General features: G+C 42.9%; 1 protein-coding gene across 1 annotated transcript in view; it reads right to left on the reverse strand.

Annotated features, from left to right (window-relative positions):
* Positions 1-17,337, reverse strand: part of PLG (plasminogen) — a 256,749-nt gene that overhangs the window by 84,188 nt on the left and 155,224 nt on the right. The window contains exon 13 of the mRNA XM_033938421.1: positions 5,563-5,659. Coding sequence (XP_033794312.1) covers positions 5,563-5,659 — 97 coding nt within the window. The remainder of the gene's footprint in view (positions 1-5,562; positions 5,660-17,337) is intronic.

Raw genomic sequence — 17,337 nt, forward strand, 5'->3', positions numbered from 1 at the left:
ATTCTCCCCCACACTCGTCATATTCCAGGATTGACTATTTTCTATCTGGTTTCTCTCTAGCTTCGAAAGTGGACTCCGCCCAAATTCATCCCATCTCTATCTCTGACCATGCCTCTATTTTGATTACATTTAAGGATATGGGACAGGCTCGCAACAAAGGTCTATGGCGCTTTAACTCTTCCTTACTCTCTGATGATAACTTTCTTAAATTCACCAAAAACAACATAGCGGACTTTTTTTTGCTAAAAATAAACCCACTGATACCTCCTTGCAAATTACATGGGATGCCTTTAAGGCTTTTATAAGAGGTACTATAATTTCATATGTAGCCACCAAAAAGAAAAATAAAAGAGCCAAGTTACTTTTATTAGAACGCAAAATCCAAGAAGCAGAACAACTTCATCTGGCTGATTTAAGCAGCCCTGCCCTACAAACAACGCTACATAAACTGAGATTTGAATATAATTTAGCTTTAAGTAATGAGGCTTCCAAGGAAATTTTTATGAAATCTGCATCATACTACTCAACTATGAACAAATGTGGACATCAACTTGCCACGTATTTGAAACTATGTACCGAAAAAACTAATATCCCTGCCATCAAAGATATTAATGGTGAGTTAGTATTGAATGACAAAGACATAAGTTCACAGTTCCAGTTCTTTTATAAGGAGTTGTACGCCTCTGAACATCCAAATCAAAACTTATTTGAACCATTTCTTCAAAAGTTGCCACATCAAGTCCTCATGGAAGATGATGTCGAACAATGGTCTGAACAGATTACGGAGATACAAGTTACACAGGCTCTTCATACTATGGCGAAACAAAAATCACCCTGTCGCCTCTATTATTCAACATTGCACTGGAACCCTTGTTAATAGCAATTCGTAATAATCCTAACATCATTGGACTACAAATAGATGATCTACAAATTAAACTATCAGCTTATGCAGATGACATTCTGATTTACTCTACGTTGGATTCTATACCACACATATTACGAACTATTGACCAATATGCTCTCTTTTCTGGCTACAAACTGAATACCACCAAAACGGAAGTTATGCCATTGAATAATAAAACATGTAAAAACATAATTTCAGATCAGGGTCTTAAATATTCTCCTTCACAATTGAAATACTTGGGAATATTTTTTTGTAACCTCAATAGAAGAAACAGGAACGCTTAATGAAGTCCATATTCTCAATATCATTAAACGAATTACAACACAATGGTCGCCTCTGAAGCTTACATGGTGGGGTAGATTAGACTCTATTAAGATGGTGCTATCTCCTAAAATCACATACATTCTCTCAATGTTACCATTTTTACTTCCCCGGCACATCTATTCAAAGATGGAGTCACTGATGACACAATTCCTAAGGAATCATAAGGTACCACGTGTAGCTCTAAAGAAGTTGAAATGTGCAAAACACAATGGAGGAGTGAACTTCCCTAGTACGTATGATTATCATGTTGCTTTTTTAGCTAGACAAGGATCTAAATGGTTAACAGAAACTCAATATTCCAGTCCTCCCACTTGGTTACAAATAGAACAAAAAATGTATAACATGGATCGTCTGAGAGTCTACTCTTTTCTAAAGCCTTCTGATAATCTACCGGACAATCCTATTCTCCAAGCCACTGCCTCGGCATTACAAGAAATAGATACGATGGCACCATTCACACCGCAATATGGTGTAACCCAATGGTGAAAATACAAGGTCAAAATATTGAATGGAAATCATAGATTAAAGCAGGTATATGGTCAATAACACAGTTGATCAGTGATAAGCAACTAACCGACTTTGCTACATTAATTACCTCATATGATATTTCTCCAACCCAGTTTTACAGTTGGATACAATTACAACATTGCATACAAGCACTCAGGAAAAAACAGTTAATTTTACAAGTGACCCTGACGATACTAGATTGGAACGCAGTGATTAGCACAAAGAAGGGGGTAGCATCATCTTGGTATAGATTGTTAAAACAATATAAATTTAAATATCCCAAAGCTCTATACGATGTATGGTCTCATGACATCTCTTCACAGTTATCCTCCAATACCTGGGAGAATGTATGGCTTACTGTGCTTGGATTACTGCAAGCTGCTTCGATAAAACTAGTCCTTTTCCTATACCATAGAGCATACTGGACCCCTAATAAACTCTCCAAACTTAACCCAACAGTGTCTAATTTATGTTGGTCATGTAACACTCAGACTGCAATGGTACAACATATGGTCTAGTGACTAGACCATATGTTGTACCATTGCAGTCTGCTAAAATCATATTGGTTAGATATTTGGGCAACTATATGTTATATCTGACCTATTCAAGTTCAACTCAATTATTCTATACTTATAACAGGGGGTTCCACATTAGTACCATCACTTGATAAACACAATATTAAAATGTTGAATTGTTTTCTCCTGATTGCGCTGAAAATCATCTTATCCCATTGGAAAGATTTCTCTTCTTTACATTATAATGAATGGTGGAACACTGTATGTATGTGCGATATGAAAAATCGATAGGAGAAAAAAATCATTCCTCCTCTATCCTATTCATTAAAATAAACTAAACTAAACTAAACCTTAAGTTTATATACCGCATCATCTCCACAAAAGTGGAGCTCGACACGGTTTACAGGAGTTAATATAGAAAGGAAAGGAGAAGGGCTTAGTAAAAAGGAGAAATAGGGGACTTAGTATAATGGAGAGGGAGGGAGTAGTTACATTTTAGCGAAAAGCCAGGTTTTCAAATGTTTTCGGAACCATTGGAGGGAGGTCGAACTCCGAAGAGGGGCAGTGAAGCTGTTCCACAGCTCGGTGATCCTGAAGAGGAGGGACGTCCCAAGTTTTCCTGTATGGGATATACCTTTTAAAGAGGGGAAGGATAATTTGAATTTTTGAGTGGATCTGGTGGAGGTAGGATTCGAAGAGAGCCAAGATAGAGGAAAGAGGGGAGGAAGGATGCCGTGTAGAGATTTGAAAGCTAGACAGGCGCATTTGTAGTGAACCCTGAGGATAACTGGGAGCCAGTGAAGCTTAGACAAAAGCGGGGAGACATGGTCGAATTTGCTCTTAGCGAAGATTAATTTGGCCGCAGTGTTCTGAATCCGCTGAAGTCTGTGAAGACTTTTCTTTGTTAGGCTTAAGTAGATGGAGTTGCAATGTGGTCTAAGGTCCTTTCATATTCTGTTAACCCTTTTTCTTAATACTTTCAATTGAATCCACTTAAGCGCTGTACATTCATAATCATAATTGTCACTACTTACTTCTTTTATTCAATTTCATATTGACATCTATTTTGACATACTATTACTCACAACTGACTGTCCTGTAGGAATGTGAAAATGTATTAGTACATTGTTGATGTTCACTTCTTTTATGTTATACCTGTATTATCTAGTTTCCAAGTTTCCAAGTTTATTGGTTTTTTATACCCCGATCATAAAAACAAATATCTGACCGGTTAACAATAAAATTTAAATAGGAAAGCAAGATATATTTAATTGTGTTTAGAGAGAGTATCTGTATTATTGTTTCTTAAAATTTGAATAAACACTATTGAACTTAAAAAAAGACTTAGCCAAAAGGAAAGATTTATAAACTATAAAGAGTTTTACCTCATGCAAAATTGTCATTTCTTTAATAAGACATTAAACTATTTTTTCTGAGGCCCTCCAAGTACATACAAATCCAAAACGTGGCCGTGTAAAAGGGTTTGAGTTTGAGACCACTGATGTAAATATAATGCTACTGAAGATGGATGTATCTGCCACTCTACGCTTGCGGAGATGGCGCGGTATACAAACCTAAGGTTTAGTTTAGTTTAGTTAGGTGATATTCAGCCCACACGGTCAGCATTTTTTTTAAACACTGGCTACTGTGTACTTTTTTAGGCCAGTCTATATCAAGATACCAGTGTTGAATATCCAAGTCTTTGGTGGGTGCCGGAAGTTATTCAAAGCTACTACTTAGATAGAATGCTATTGAGATAGATATGGGGGAAGCCACAGAATGGAATGTTGTCATTATTTAGGTTCATGCCAAATACTTGTGACCTGGATTGGTCACTGTTGAAAACAGTATACTGGGCTAGATTGACAATTGGTCTGACTCAGTATTGCCATTCTTATGTTCTTATACTGAAGTCTATGAGTCTGTCGATACTGTATATGCTTTATGATGACCACTGGCTATTTTAGTAGCTGCTCTCTGGACTGACTCCATCCTGGTTATATCCTTTTGAAGGTGTGGTCTCCAGAAATGCACACAGTACTCTAAATGGGGCCTCACCAGAGATTTATACAGAAGCACTATCACTTTCTTTTTCCTGCTGGCTATTCTTCTCCCTATGCACCCAAGCATAGTCACCCTGTTATAGAATTACTCTTTTTATGTGCCCCTGAAGGGTCTAGGCTCTTGTACAATTGCCTGCTCTTTATGCACATAAAAAGCAGAGGCTTGGACAGCATGATGACAACAACATTAATGCAAATTCAACCTCAGGCAGTTTTGTACCTGACTTCTTGAACATGCAAAATGCTGTCTGACAGACTCATGTTGCTTACCCCAAGTAATTTACAATTAATTCTTTAATAAGAAACTACTTTTGAAAATTCCCTCAACTAGAGTTACCAGATTTTTATGTTAGCAAAATCTAGACCCTTAGACCCGCCCCCAGTCCTGCCCCCCACTGCCTGTTCTTGTCGGGCAAGAGGGCATCTACATATGCGCGGATACCCTCCTGCCCGATGCAATTTTGAAGAAGCTTTTCAAAACCCAGACAAAGTGCTGTGTTTTGAAAAGCCGTCCTGACCCCCGGACATGGCCTCGAAAAGGAGAGGGTTTTGGGCCACTCTTAACCAGCTAAGTCAATATTCAACGCTGGACAGTTAATAGAAGCCAAAGATAGGCCTGTTATTTATGCAGCCCAATTTAGCCACTAAACTTAGCCAGCCAGCTAAGTCATGCAACATAGCCAGCTAATTCATGCAAATTAGCCTATTAAGTTGTGCAAATTAGCCAGCTAGTGACTAGCCACTAACGGTGAATATTCAGCGAAGATAACTGCAGTTCCACCCCAGGCAGCTATTGCCACAAGAGAGTGACCCCTCCTGATGAAGAGTAAATATCGAAACTCGAGTGGGGGGCCATGTTGGTTTATTGAAGACTTGAAAATTTGCACTGAAGCACTTTCAACATGGAATAGCACTTTTCCACGAATTCTACCTGCAGTTACTAAAGAAAATAGCCAACCAAAAAGAACGCACAGATAAATTTATTCATTTAGTAAATTATTCATAATTAAGAGCGGTTGGCAAGGGACTGTAAAAGCTATGATGGTCCCTATAATAACCGCAGTATGATGTTATCATCACATATGGGTTATGAGGTCTGAGCTTTTTACTAAGGAATATAAGTATATTTATTATACATTTAAGCTGTGATTTCAAGAAGATATAGTATTGAGTTATCAAAGCAGTTTAATGAATATCTCCCTCAGTATAAGATTTGCTTAAGGCAATAAAATATGACATGAAAAATTACCACACTTGGGGATGTCACAGTAGTCCCATTGTGCAGAACCAGGAGTTGTTATGAAACACCAAGGTCCATTAATATCTCTATCTGGATTTCGACAGTACTATAAGAAAAGCGAAAAGACAAACATGAAATTATTATATAAATAAAATCATATGTTTTTCACTCAAACTTCAAGTTTATTAAAATTTGATATATCTCTTATCGAATATCTAAGCGGTTTACATGATTAGAAAACTAACATTAAAAATTAAAAGGTAATCACAATAACCGAGATAGTCTAACACAAATTAGGGATAAAGGGGAGAGAAGTACAATAGTCAATAGGAAAGAGAAACATCAAAAGAGAAACACAATAGGGAAGGCATTAAAAATCCTGCGAGAAATTCGAGGCATAAACGATATTAACAGTCAAATGCATCCTGGAATAGAAATGTTTTAAAGTTTGATTTAAATTTGGTAAGGAGAGGAATCATCCCGGGCATACTATTCCATAGAGATGGGCAGTGACTGAAAAAATTGATTTTCTGATCATATCGTATATTATATGTCAAGGTGATAGAATTTCCAATAGATTTTGATTGCTTGAGCATAGTGATCATGTAGGTGTATAGAGCATGCAAAACATAGACCCAAATCTTGTTGACACCTGCACATAATCAACAGCAGTTGGGACTAGTGTTTATGGAAATTCACTTAAAAGTAGAAAAAAACTTCCATATAGGAAGTGGTAGAGATTAGTAGTTAGCATGGACAGGCATATGGCATAGGCCATATGGTCTTCATCTGCTGTCATTTTCTGTGGGCCCAATATTCAGCCCATGAGAGGCAGCCCGGCTATCTCCCGTGGGTCACAGTGATCTCAGATATTCAATGCTGGGGCCTTTTTCTGCCCCGGCATTGAATATCCGGGGCAAAGTTTGGCAGCGCACATCTAGCCAATTTTCATGAACTGGCTAGCTAAGGCAAAACAACTAAAGATACACCTACTTTTTAGATGCGTCTATCTGGACATGTGCCTTAGCCAGCCATCTAATCAGTGGTGACCAACTTTGTCACGCGACAGACGGTCACCGGGCTAGCCAGCAATTCCGATATTCAGTGAGAGATAGCCAGTTATCTCCACCTGAATATCGGCGGATAGCTAGCTAAATGGGACTTAACCAGCTGGGAGCCATTCCCGGCCTGATAAGTCCCTCTGAATACTGGGGGGGCAGGCAGAATTAATTCTTCAAGGGCCTCTAGGCATACAAGTGCACTGGGACCCTGCCTCCCCCCGTTTACATGTCAAACTCATTCTGGATATCAATTAGATCTACAACTGGAATTTTTCACATTGTTCAAATGCATTGTAAAGCAGTAATACTATCCGAAACATAAACATAAGTCTATATTACCGTGTTTCCCTGAAAATAAAGACAGTGTCTTATATTCATTTGGGGCCCAAAAAGGCACTAGGTCTTATTTTCGGGTAGGGATTATTTTTTTCATGTACATGATCATCTCTCCCTTCTTCTCCTTCATCCCAATTCTTCCTCTTTGCTTTCCCCCATATGTACAACATCTTTCCTCCCCTTTCACCCATCCCCTTGTGCCTTCCCCCTCTGCAGCATTTTTCTATCCCTCCATCCCTCCCATTCCCCTGTAAAACAGAACCCTTACCCAGCTTCAATCCTTCCCACCCTCCCATCCCTCGTGCAGCAGAACCCTTGAGCACCCACCGCCACACCCGCAACGCAGCTGAACTGCTGATGACCCTCCATCTTTCCCTCCCAACCGATCCCTGCCAACCGCAACCATAAATACCTTGCTGTAGAGGAGTGTTGGGCCAGCAACACTCACAGGCTGCTTTGTGGCCTTCTCACTGGGGCCATCTGTGTACTGATGATGTCATCAGTACACAGACAGTTGCCAACACTAGGCCTGTCTGAAAAAGAAAATATTGAGTTTGAAATGGAAAAGCAATTGAGAAGGTGAGGGGAAGGGAGGGAGATGGGGCAACTAGGGGAAGAAATGTCCGGATTGCAGAGCCCCCTGGAGCTGTGAGGCCCAGGGCAGCTGCCCTGTTTGCCCTCCCCTAATAATGACCCTTGTCAAAGCACCACACCGGTGGCAGGCCCTCCTGATGTTTTCAGGCTCGAGGCACGTGCCTACTGGGCCTAACTTTTAATCCCGCCCTCCTGGGGGGTTTGTGTCTAATCATTCCATCTTTTACTTACTCTAATAAATTGAGGCTCTACACAAATACATAGTAATACAAGTCGAACAAATTATAACTATAACTTATTAAACCTACATCCCCATTTTAGAAAGAATGTAGATATAATCCAGGTAAGGATGTATAAAATTCCAGTAAAATTGTAGAAAATGATCTGCTAGAATAGCTAAGATGGCTATGTGAATCTGGCCAGTGTTTGCACTGTGTCTTACTTTCTGCATTGGATTTTGCTTCTTGGATCATTATGCCTCACACTAAGAGGAATGGTGTAATAAAGGTAGTTCCCCCCAACTCCTGGAATCTCTTCTCCAGTGCAGCAATTGATTGCAAGTTACGTGACTAGAACTTCCATTCCATGATCCAGAGATTACCCACTGAGGCTTCGGGTGAAGAACTCCTAGCCCATGGGTTAGATGCGCCATTCTCTTCCTCCAGTGCTCAATCCACTACCACACTCTTCTGACTCCATGGTAGCAGGGGAGCTGGTCTCAACAGAAGCTGTTTGAGCAGAGGCCCTATTCAGGGGCATTTGTTCTGCGGAATCTAGTAAGGGAAGAAGCATTCTGCAGGAAATATCATAAGCAGCTGATGCTTCGGTGGTGGTGTCCTTGGAGAGTATTATGCAAGCTCTCCAAAAACTGGACACAATGATTGAAAAGTCTTCAGAGGAGATACCTATTAGTAATCATTATCACAGTAATTCCTTGGTTACCTCGGTAATTATCACAGTACCAGTGAAGCCCAGAGGAATTTAACCAGTATTGAATTCTGAGGTTCTAAGTTGGTTTGATCTAAGTTTAGATATTTTATTAGATTCCTCAAGAAAGAAAGAAAAAATCCAACAGAAACTGCAGTGGAATTGGGACAACAAATGAAAATCAAGAAAAAACTGCAGTCAGAATGTACAAGATGCAGGCTATGTTTATTATATCAAACTAGTGTTTAAGCCCGTTACATAACAGGTGCTAGAATATATGTCTGTCTGTCTTTCTTTCTGTCTCTCTCCCTCCTGCTATCTGTTTGTCTTTCTTTCTGTCTGTCTCTTTTCCTGGTCCCCTTTGTCTGTCTGTCTCTCTCCCTGCCCCTGTCTCTTTCTTCCTTTCTTTCTGTCTCTCTATCTCCCGCTGTCTATCTTTCTTTCTTTCTCTCTCTCTCCCTCCCGCTGTATGTCTGTCTCTCTTTCTTCCTTTCTCTCTCCCTGGCCCCCTTTGTCTGTCTTAACATAAGAACATAAGCAATGCCTCCGCTGGGTCAGACCTGAGGTCCATCGTGCCCAGCAGTCCGCTCACACAGCGGCCCAACAGGTCCAGGACCTGTGCAGTAATCCTCTATCTATACCCCTCTATTCCCTTTTCCAGCAGGAAATTGTCCAATCATTTCTTAAATCCCAGTATCGTACTCTGCCCTATTACGTCCTCTGGAAGCACATTCCAGGTGTCCACCACACGTTGGGTAAAGAAGAACTTCCTAGCATTTGTTTTGAATCTGTCCCCTTTCAACTTTTCCGAATGCCCTCTTGTTCTTTTATTTTTTGAAAGTTTGAAGAATCTGTCCCTCTTGAGAGAGAATAAAGCATGGAAGCTCTGGATACATCCCGGTAAGTCCTGACATAAGCCAGGTGAAGGGGGATGGGAGGAAGACAAAGATCACTTTTCTCTTTACAGAAAAACTGCCCTCACCCCCTGCAACTGAAATCTACCTTATCTATCTCTGCAGATGATAGAAACAGTAGATTAACTATGGAAAGATATTTCACCATTAACTGAAGAGCATGCAAAGATAGAGAAATACGCTGTTTTATGAGTTCAATTAGCTACTGTAGAAGTAAAACTAGAGAAAAAGCAACAGGTCCTGAGGCTGTGGGCTAGCTGTGGTTTTACACCAAGGCCCACCCAGCCAGATACCATAAAGAGATAAACAGACCATGGTCAGAAGACAGAATTCTCAGAAGAAAGAATTCATAAGAAAAATCATCTAATAGAAAGTATCAGAGATGTTTAAAGTTGGGAGGGGGGCTTGTGCTCGGAAATACTAATATGGTAGGGAAACAGGCATTTCGGGGAAAAGGTAGGTTTTACGGAAAACAGAGTGGACATATAACATGACGTAGTTGAGAATAGCCAATAAATGAATGTAGTTAGGCAGTAATGCATAAGTAAATAACCAATAAGGATGTATCATGTGATGTAAACCAACGTGGTGTTGGCCACTAAGAAATGTATAAAAACCAGGCCTTTAGAAGGGAGAGGTCAGAACAGACATCAGAGGACCTCTAGGCCTAGAGATCACCTTCTGTTACGCTATATATGCTAAATGATTTATTCCTGTAAGCTGTTATTGATTGACTAAATAAATATATACTTATTGAAACCAGTATATAGCGTTCGAGGTCTCATTACCGAGGTAGGCCTGGACAGCTGCCTACATCACTCTCTACTCTCTCTATGCCCTTCATGATCTTGTAAGTCTCTATCATATCCCCTCTAAGTCTCCTCTTCTCCAGGGAATAGAGACCCAGTTTCTCCAATCTCTCAGCGTATGAAAGGTTTTCCATCCCTTTTATCAGACGTGTAGCTCTCCTCTGAACCCTCTCGAGTAACGCCATATCCTTCTTAAGGTACGGTGACCAGTACTGGACGCAGTACTCCAGGTGTGGGGGCACCATGCCCGATACAATGGCAGGATAACTTCTTTTGTTCTGGTTGTAATACCCTTCTTGATTATACCTAGCATTTTATTCGTTCTCTTAGAGGCCGCTGCGCACTGTGCCTTCGGCTTCATTGTCATGTCCACCATTACCCCCAAGTCCCTTTCTTGGGTACTCTCATTCAATAAGATCCCTCCCATCATGTAGTTGTGCCTCGGGTTTCTGCTTCCCACATGTAAAACTTTACATTTCTCAACGTTAAACTTCATCTGCCATTTTGTCGCCCATTCTTCTAGTTTGTTCAAGTCCCTTTGCAATTCTTCGCCGCTTCTAGAGCCGCGGGAGCGCCAGAGAACAGACACGGCAGCAGGGACACGTGAGCGCAAAAACGCGTCTTCCTGGGGACTCACCGACAGAGGCGGAAAACTGCGCAGCTGGCAAACTTTTAAATGGCCGCGATCCTGTCCGCTCTGCTCCCTGCGGCCACAGCGTCTGAACGCTGTTCACGCATGTCTACTAGCTACGATCTCATAGCCGGCCCGCCGAACTGGCCGCATGTGCAACGGCAGCGGCCAAACACCCCTCTAGGCCACCCGGGGAGCCGCGCGTCCCTGTCCCGGCGCTGCGAGCAGCCTGATCCGGAAGTCGGGAAGGTGGCTGGGTGCTGGTGAGGATACTAACGGCTCGGGTAAGGGGAAAATGGTTACCGCTACTGTCCGGCGACGCTACCAGGCCGCCTCTGCAGCGGCCCAACCCCGTCTATGCCCCTGGGCACTTACCCGCAGGTCGACTGTTGGAGCCGCGTCTGAGTCCCGCTCACCTCAAGGCATAGATGGAACCTCCCTCCGCAATCGCACCGCCGAGGCAGCAGATGACTGGCTGCTCTGCTCCCCAACGGCCGAAGTTGAGAAAAGTTTTCCAAGTCGAGGGTGAGCGGGAGGGAAGTCGCGTCCGCCTCGTGTGATGCTGGATCGAGAGGGGCAACCTCCCTTCCGCTCACCCCTTATCTATCCTGCCCTCCTCCCCCCTCCCCCTACCGATTGGCCACAAGGCTTCGGCCGATTTGTCTTCGCTCCTCCCTATGTGGCTCGGAGCTTGTTTTTTCTTCGCAGTCCTCTTTTGTCCGAGCTCCACTAAATAGTTTGGTGTCGTCCGCAAATTTTACTATCTCACACTTCGTCCCTGTTTCTAGATCATTTATGAATATATTAAATAGCAGTGGCCCAAGCACCGAGCCCTGCGGAACACCACTCGTGACCTTCCTCCAGTCTGAGTAGTGGCCCTTCACTCTGTTTCCTATCCGCCAACCAGTTTCTGATCCATCTGTGTACGTCTCCTTCCATCCCATGGCTCTTCAGCTTCCGGAGTAGACGTTCATGAGGCACCTTGTCAAAAGCGTTTTGGAAATCTAGGTATATGATGTCTACGGGGGTCTCCTCTGTCCATCTGTTTGTTAATTCCTTCGAAGAAGTGTAATAAGTTAGTTAGGCACGATCTCCCCTTGTAGAATCCATGTTGGCTGGTTATCAGAAGGTCGTTTCTTTCAAAATGTTCATCGATGTTTTCTTTTATTAGTGCTTCCGCCATTTTAACCGGTACCAAGGTCAGACTAACCGGTCTGTAGTTTCCCGGGACACCTCTTGATCCCTTCTTAAAGATGGGCGTAACGTTGGCCATCTTCCAATCCTCCGGGATTGCTGCAGTAGTCCCGATATCTCCTCCTTTAATTCCTTCAGAACCCTTGGATGGATTCCGTCCGGACCCGGGGATTTGTCAGTTTTTAATTTTTCTATCTGCCTACGCACATCTTTAAGGCTCACTTCCATGGTTGTTAATTTCCCTGCTTGATTTCCATAGTAGAATTGCTCAGGTTCTGGTATGTTGGTTGTGTCTTCGTTTGTAAATACAGACGAAAAGAACATGTTAAGTCTTTCCGCGACTTCTTTCTCCTCCTTCACCACTCCCTTCCTGTCTCCGTCGTCCAGCGGTCCCACCTCCTCCCTTGCCGGCTGCTTCCCTTTAACATATCTAAAAAACGGTTTGAAATTTCGTGCTTCCCTGGCTAGCCTCTCTTCATACTCTCTTTTGGCTTTTCGAACCACAAGGTTGCATTCTTTCTGATAAATCCTGTGCTCTTTCCAGTTCCCCTCAGTTTTGTCCTTCTTCCATTTCTTGAATGAATTTTTCTTATTGCCTATCGCTTCCTTCACTATTTTAGTTATCCACGCCTGGTCTTTTGTTTGACTCTTTTTGCACCCCTTTCTGAATCTGGGGATATACAGATTTTGCGCCTCGTTCACCGTGTCCTTGAAAAAAGACCAGGCATGTTCTACCGTTTGCCATTTTTTGGAAGTGTTCCTAAGTTTCTTCTTTACCATTTCCCTCATTGCTTTGTAGTTTCCTTTCCTGAAGTTAAAAGTTGTCGCTATGGTTCTCTTTCCTTTCGGTATTCCTACCTCAACCTTGAACTTGATCATATTATGATCACTGTTTCCCAACGGTCCCACTACTCCCACTTTCTGTCTTTCTTTCTGTCTGTCTCTCTCTCCGGCCTCCTTTGTCTGTCTGTCTGCCTTTCTTTCTGTCTGTCTTTCTCTCTGGCCCCCTGTCTGTCTGTCTTTCTTTCTGTCTCTCTCCCTGCCCGCTGTCTTTCGTTCTCGTACGCTGCCTGACTGTCTTTCTGTCTCTCTCCGTGGTACCCTGCCTGCCTATCTTTCTTTGTCTTTCTCCGTGGCCCCCTTCTGTCTCCCCCCCCAAAACAAACCAAGATTGCTCCCTGCCCCCCAGCACACCCCTCCCCCAAAGCAAGTTAGCTCCTTGGCTCCCTTTCCCTCTCCCCCCCACTTCCGTGTGCAGCAGCAGCATTTCCCTCCCACCCTTCCCTGTGCAGCAGCAGCATTTCCCTCCCTCTTACTTCCCTGTGCAGCAGTAGCATTCCCTCCCCTTCCATTTCCCTGTGCAGCAGCAGCATTCCCTCCCCCTCCATTTCCCTGTGCAGCAGCAGCATTTCCCTCCCCCACTTCCCTTTGCAGCAGCAGCATTCCCTCCCCTTCATTTCCCTGTGCAGCAGCAGCATTCCCTCCCCTTCCATTTCCTTGTGCAGCAGCATTTCCCTCCCCCCCACTTCCCTGTACAGCAGCAGCATTACCACCCCCTCCATTTCCCCGTGCAGCAGCATTTCCCTCCCCCCATCCCACTTCCCTGTGCAGCAGCATTTCTGGCCGGCTCCCTTATCCTTGCCGAAGTTATTTTTGAGTTTAAAGCTTTATTGAAAGCTGGCTATATTTCCTCTCCCCTGACAATGTGAATGGAGCTGTGTGGATCTGGGGTTTCAGACTCTTTCAGGGTCTGACTGTAAACACAAAGAAACAAGCATTAGTACTGTTTTCTTATATGCTTATTTGAGGCAGAAATCTTCTCCATTTCCCAGCTGCTGTTTTAGTTGATGCTGGCACAGCACCAGCAGACTGTATGTAAGTACATTGCTGCCTATGGGAGACATTAGGGGTGATTCTGAAATTGAGTTGTGGGGGGGTTTCTGGGGCTAGGATTTGGGCCCCTACCTCCAAAAATACCATTTCTGAAGTTTTTGTGCTTTTATTTAGTCTCTCCAGGCTGTTGTTTTTTTTGTACCAAAACATTGCTGCAGCAACCATCTTGGATTTCCCAATTTAATTTTAAAAGTCTCTATCTGCCTCAGAACACCTCGATTTTTACTAAAATCACTATAGATCAGTGGTCTCAAACTCGCGGCCCAGGGGCCACATGCGGCCCGCCTGGTACTATTTTGAGGCCTTTGGTATGTTTATCATGATCACAAAAGTAAAATAAAACAGTTTCATGATTATATGTCTCTTTAGCTATAAATTACAATATTATTATTAAGACTTAGCCAAAAGGAAAGATTTATAAACTATAAAGAGTTTTACCTCTTGCAAAATTGTCATTAACTATTTTTTCTGAGGCCCTCCAAGTACATACAAATCCAAAGGGTTTGAGTTTGAGACCACTCCCTAGAGAGTCCAACACTCTTGCCCCCCTTCATGTGACCGCAGCACAATGAACATGGATACTCTTCAGCCGGCCATCTAGTGCATATCTGGCATGAATCAGGGGTAAAACAACCTGAAGAGTCCATCTATAGCAGTGGTCTCAAACTCAAACCCTTTGCAGGGCCATATTTTGGTTTTGTAGGTACTTGGAGGGCCTCAGAAAAAATAGTTAATGTCTTATTAAAGAAATGACAAGTTTGCATGAGGTAAAACTCTTTATAGTTTATAAATCTTTCCTTTTGGCTAAGTCTTAATAATATTGTAATTTATAGCTAAAGAGACATGTGATCAAGAAACTGTTTTATTTTACTTTTGTGATTATGATAAATATACCAAGGGTCTCAAAATAGTACCTCGCGGCCTGCATGTGGTAAGGCCCGACTTTAGTACAGGTAGCTCCGGCTACCCTCTCCTGCCTCCCCTGCCTGGTCATTCGCGGTCAGAAAATACCCTGAATAACCGGGACCGCGAACTGCCAACCACGAATTCACGGGGGAGCACTGTATGTACATTTGAAAATGACCAAAAAAAGGCATGCGTACTAAGGACCAAAACGTCTACATAGATCATTTTTTTTAAAAAGGACAGGCGTACTAAGGACCAACATAGATCATTAAAAAAAAAAAGACAACTTGCTGTTTTGAGAATGGACATTTTCTCTACAGGATTTCTGGACATCTTTCCCAAAATGTTCCAAACTCAGACTTAGACGTCCTCTCAAAAATGCTCCTCTATATCTTTAAGAGTATCATTAACTTGGACATTTCTGGATAGACACAGATATAGCAAGATTGGGACACATTCGTTTAGCACTTTTTGTTCAGCACGTAATGGTATTATTTAAGACGAAGAAGAGAATACTAGTGATGTAACTGGACCATTTACGAATTGGGATTTTTTTCCCTTATGCAGCTCTTTGAGCAGTAGAAACTACAGAAGTTACTGAAGCTCTCCGTCATACAAAATATTATTAAGTATATAGTTACTTTATCCAGTGGACATTCATATGTTTTTTGATACAATAGGAGTCTGGACATTAAAAAAAATTTAAGAAATCTCTACCAGGGGTCCAAAGAGACTCAGACTAATAATACAAGTCACCCAAAATAAAATAAAAGTCAATGTTAATAGTCAGCTGCTATCTTTGATATATTACCTCACACAGGATTTTACTAATTTGATAACTTTATGTAGCATATATAATTCTTTAAAGCAAATATAATTCTTTGTAACATGTTTATACAGAACTCTATAATGCAATATGCTGCTTGTAACCCATCTAGAATTCTAATTAATGAGAATTCGGCAGAATATAAGATTGCATATAACATCAACAGACCAAGCTAGAATCACATACACCGTGTCACACACTCTTTAGATCTACGATATGCAACCCTTAAATCAACATCCTTGAATCTCCCTGTGATCTTCAGCATTTGCCAATGTTTTTTTTTTAATTTTTTTATACAATCTGGCTCTTTAGAGCCATTGTGCCACTCATTGTGCTATGGTCTAGAACAGGGGTGTCAAACTCAATCACATGAAGGGGCCGAAAACCAAAACACAGGCTAAGTCGCGGGCCAGACCCCACCCAATCTCCACCCCAGACCCTGCACCCATAATAATACTAATTATAACACAATTTTTTCCATTCATTTTTCATATATACACACACAATATAATCTTATTAACACATCTACTATAATAAAATGCTAAGCACGCATGCGCACTCCTACCTGCATTTTACGTGATCCGTAAGTCCGTGGCAGGCAGGAGAGCACATGCACGCTTACAATGGGCCCACATTCAAGCGCTGTGGCCAACTCTTTTACACTGTACGCCTGAACTCAGAGCCGCACCTGTTGAATTTATTAAGAGCGGCGGCAGATCCTCTCAAAAGCCTCACCAGCACTCGAGCGCTGTAGTCGACTCACAGTGCACGCCCAAACTCACAGCCACACCTGTTGAATGAGCCGCAAGCAGACGGGGATCGTGGGAGGAGGCACCGCGCCAAGTTCTGCACAGGGACTGGAGGGGGAGGAACATACCGCTTCTCCTGCACATACCGGCACAAACCTCCTTCCAGCATTGGCAGCCGCAGCAAGCTAAACAGGCTGCTTCGCGGCTTTCTCCTGCCGGTGAGTCCCTCTGCCGTGTCACTGATGACATCATCAGTGACACGACAGAGGGACTTAACGGCAGGAGAAAGCCACGAAGTAGTATGTTTAGCGTGCTGCGGATGCCAACGCTGGAGGGAGGTTTGTTGTTAAGGTCATCTCGCTGGGAGGGTCGCATGGGAGGGAGAGATAGGAGAGTCAGCGGGGGTTGGGCTGGGAGAAAAGAAAAGCGATCTGCCTCAGGTGCTTCAGGCATCAGCAATTCACTGCTGTTGCTGGCTTCAGGCCTTCCTCTCTGTCGGGTCCTGCCTACTTCCTGTTTTCATGAAGACAGGACCTGCCAGAGAGGAAGACCTGAAGCCGGCAACAGCAATGAATTGTGAATGCTGCTGCTGCTGCCCGATGAAGTTCAAGGAGGAAAGGGAGCAGAGGGGGAGAGAATGACTTGGAGGGAAGGAGGAAGGTATACCAGAACAAGGGAAAAGGAAGGGGGAAAGGAAGGAGGAGAAGCCATATGAAACAGAGAGAGAGAGAGAGAGCGGACACTGGATGGAAAGAGAAGAGAGGGCAGTGAATGGAAGGGGCAAGACAGAGGGTGAACAGTAGATGGAAGGGGTAGAGAGAGGGAGAACAGTAGATGGAAGGGGTAGAGAGAGGGAGACAGACACTGAATGGAAGTGTGGGGGACAAGGGGGAGCAGATGTTGGAAGGAAATGGAGAAGAGAAAGAAAAAAGGGCACATGCAGG

The sequence above is a fragment of the Geotrypetes seraphini genome, chromosome 3 (genome assembly GCF_902459505.1).
Source record: "Geotrypetes seraphini chromosome 3, aGeoSer1.1, whole genome shotgun sequence".
In the NCBI taxonomy this organism is placed as follows: domain Eukaryota; kingdom Metazoa; phylum Chordata; class Amphibia; order Gymnophiona; family Dermophiidae; genus Geotrypetes; species Geotrypetes seraphini.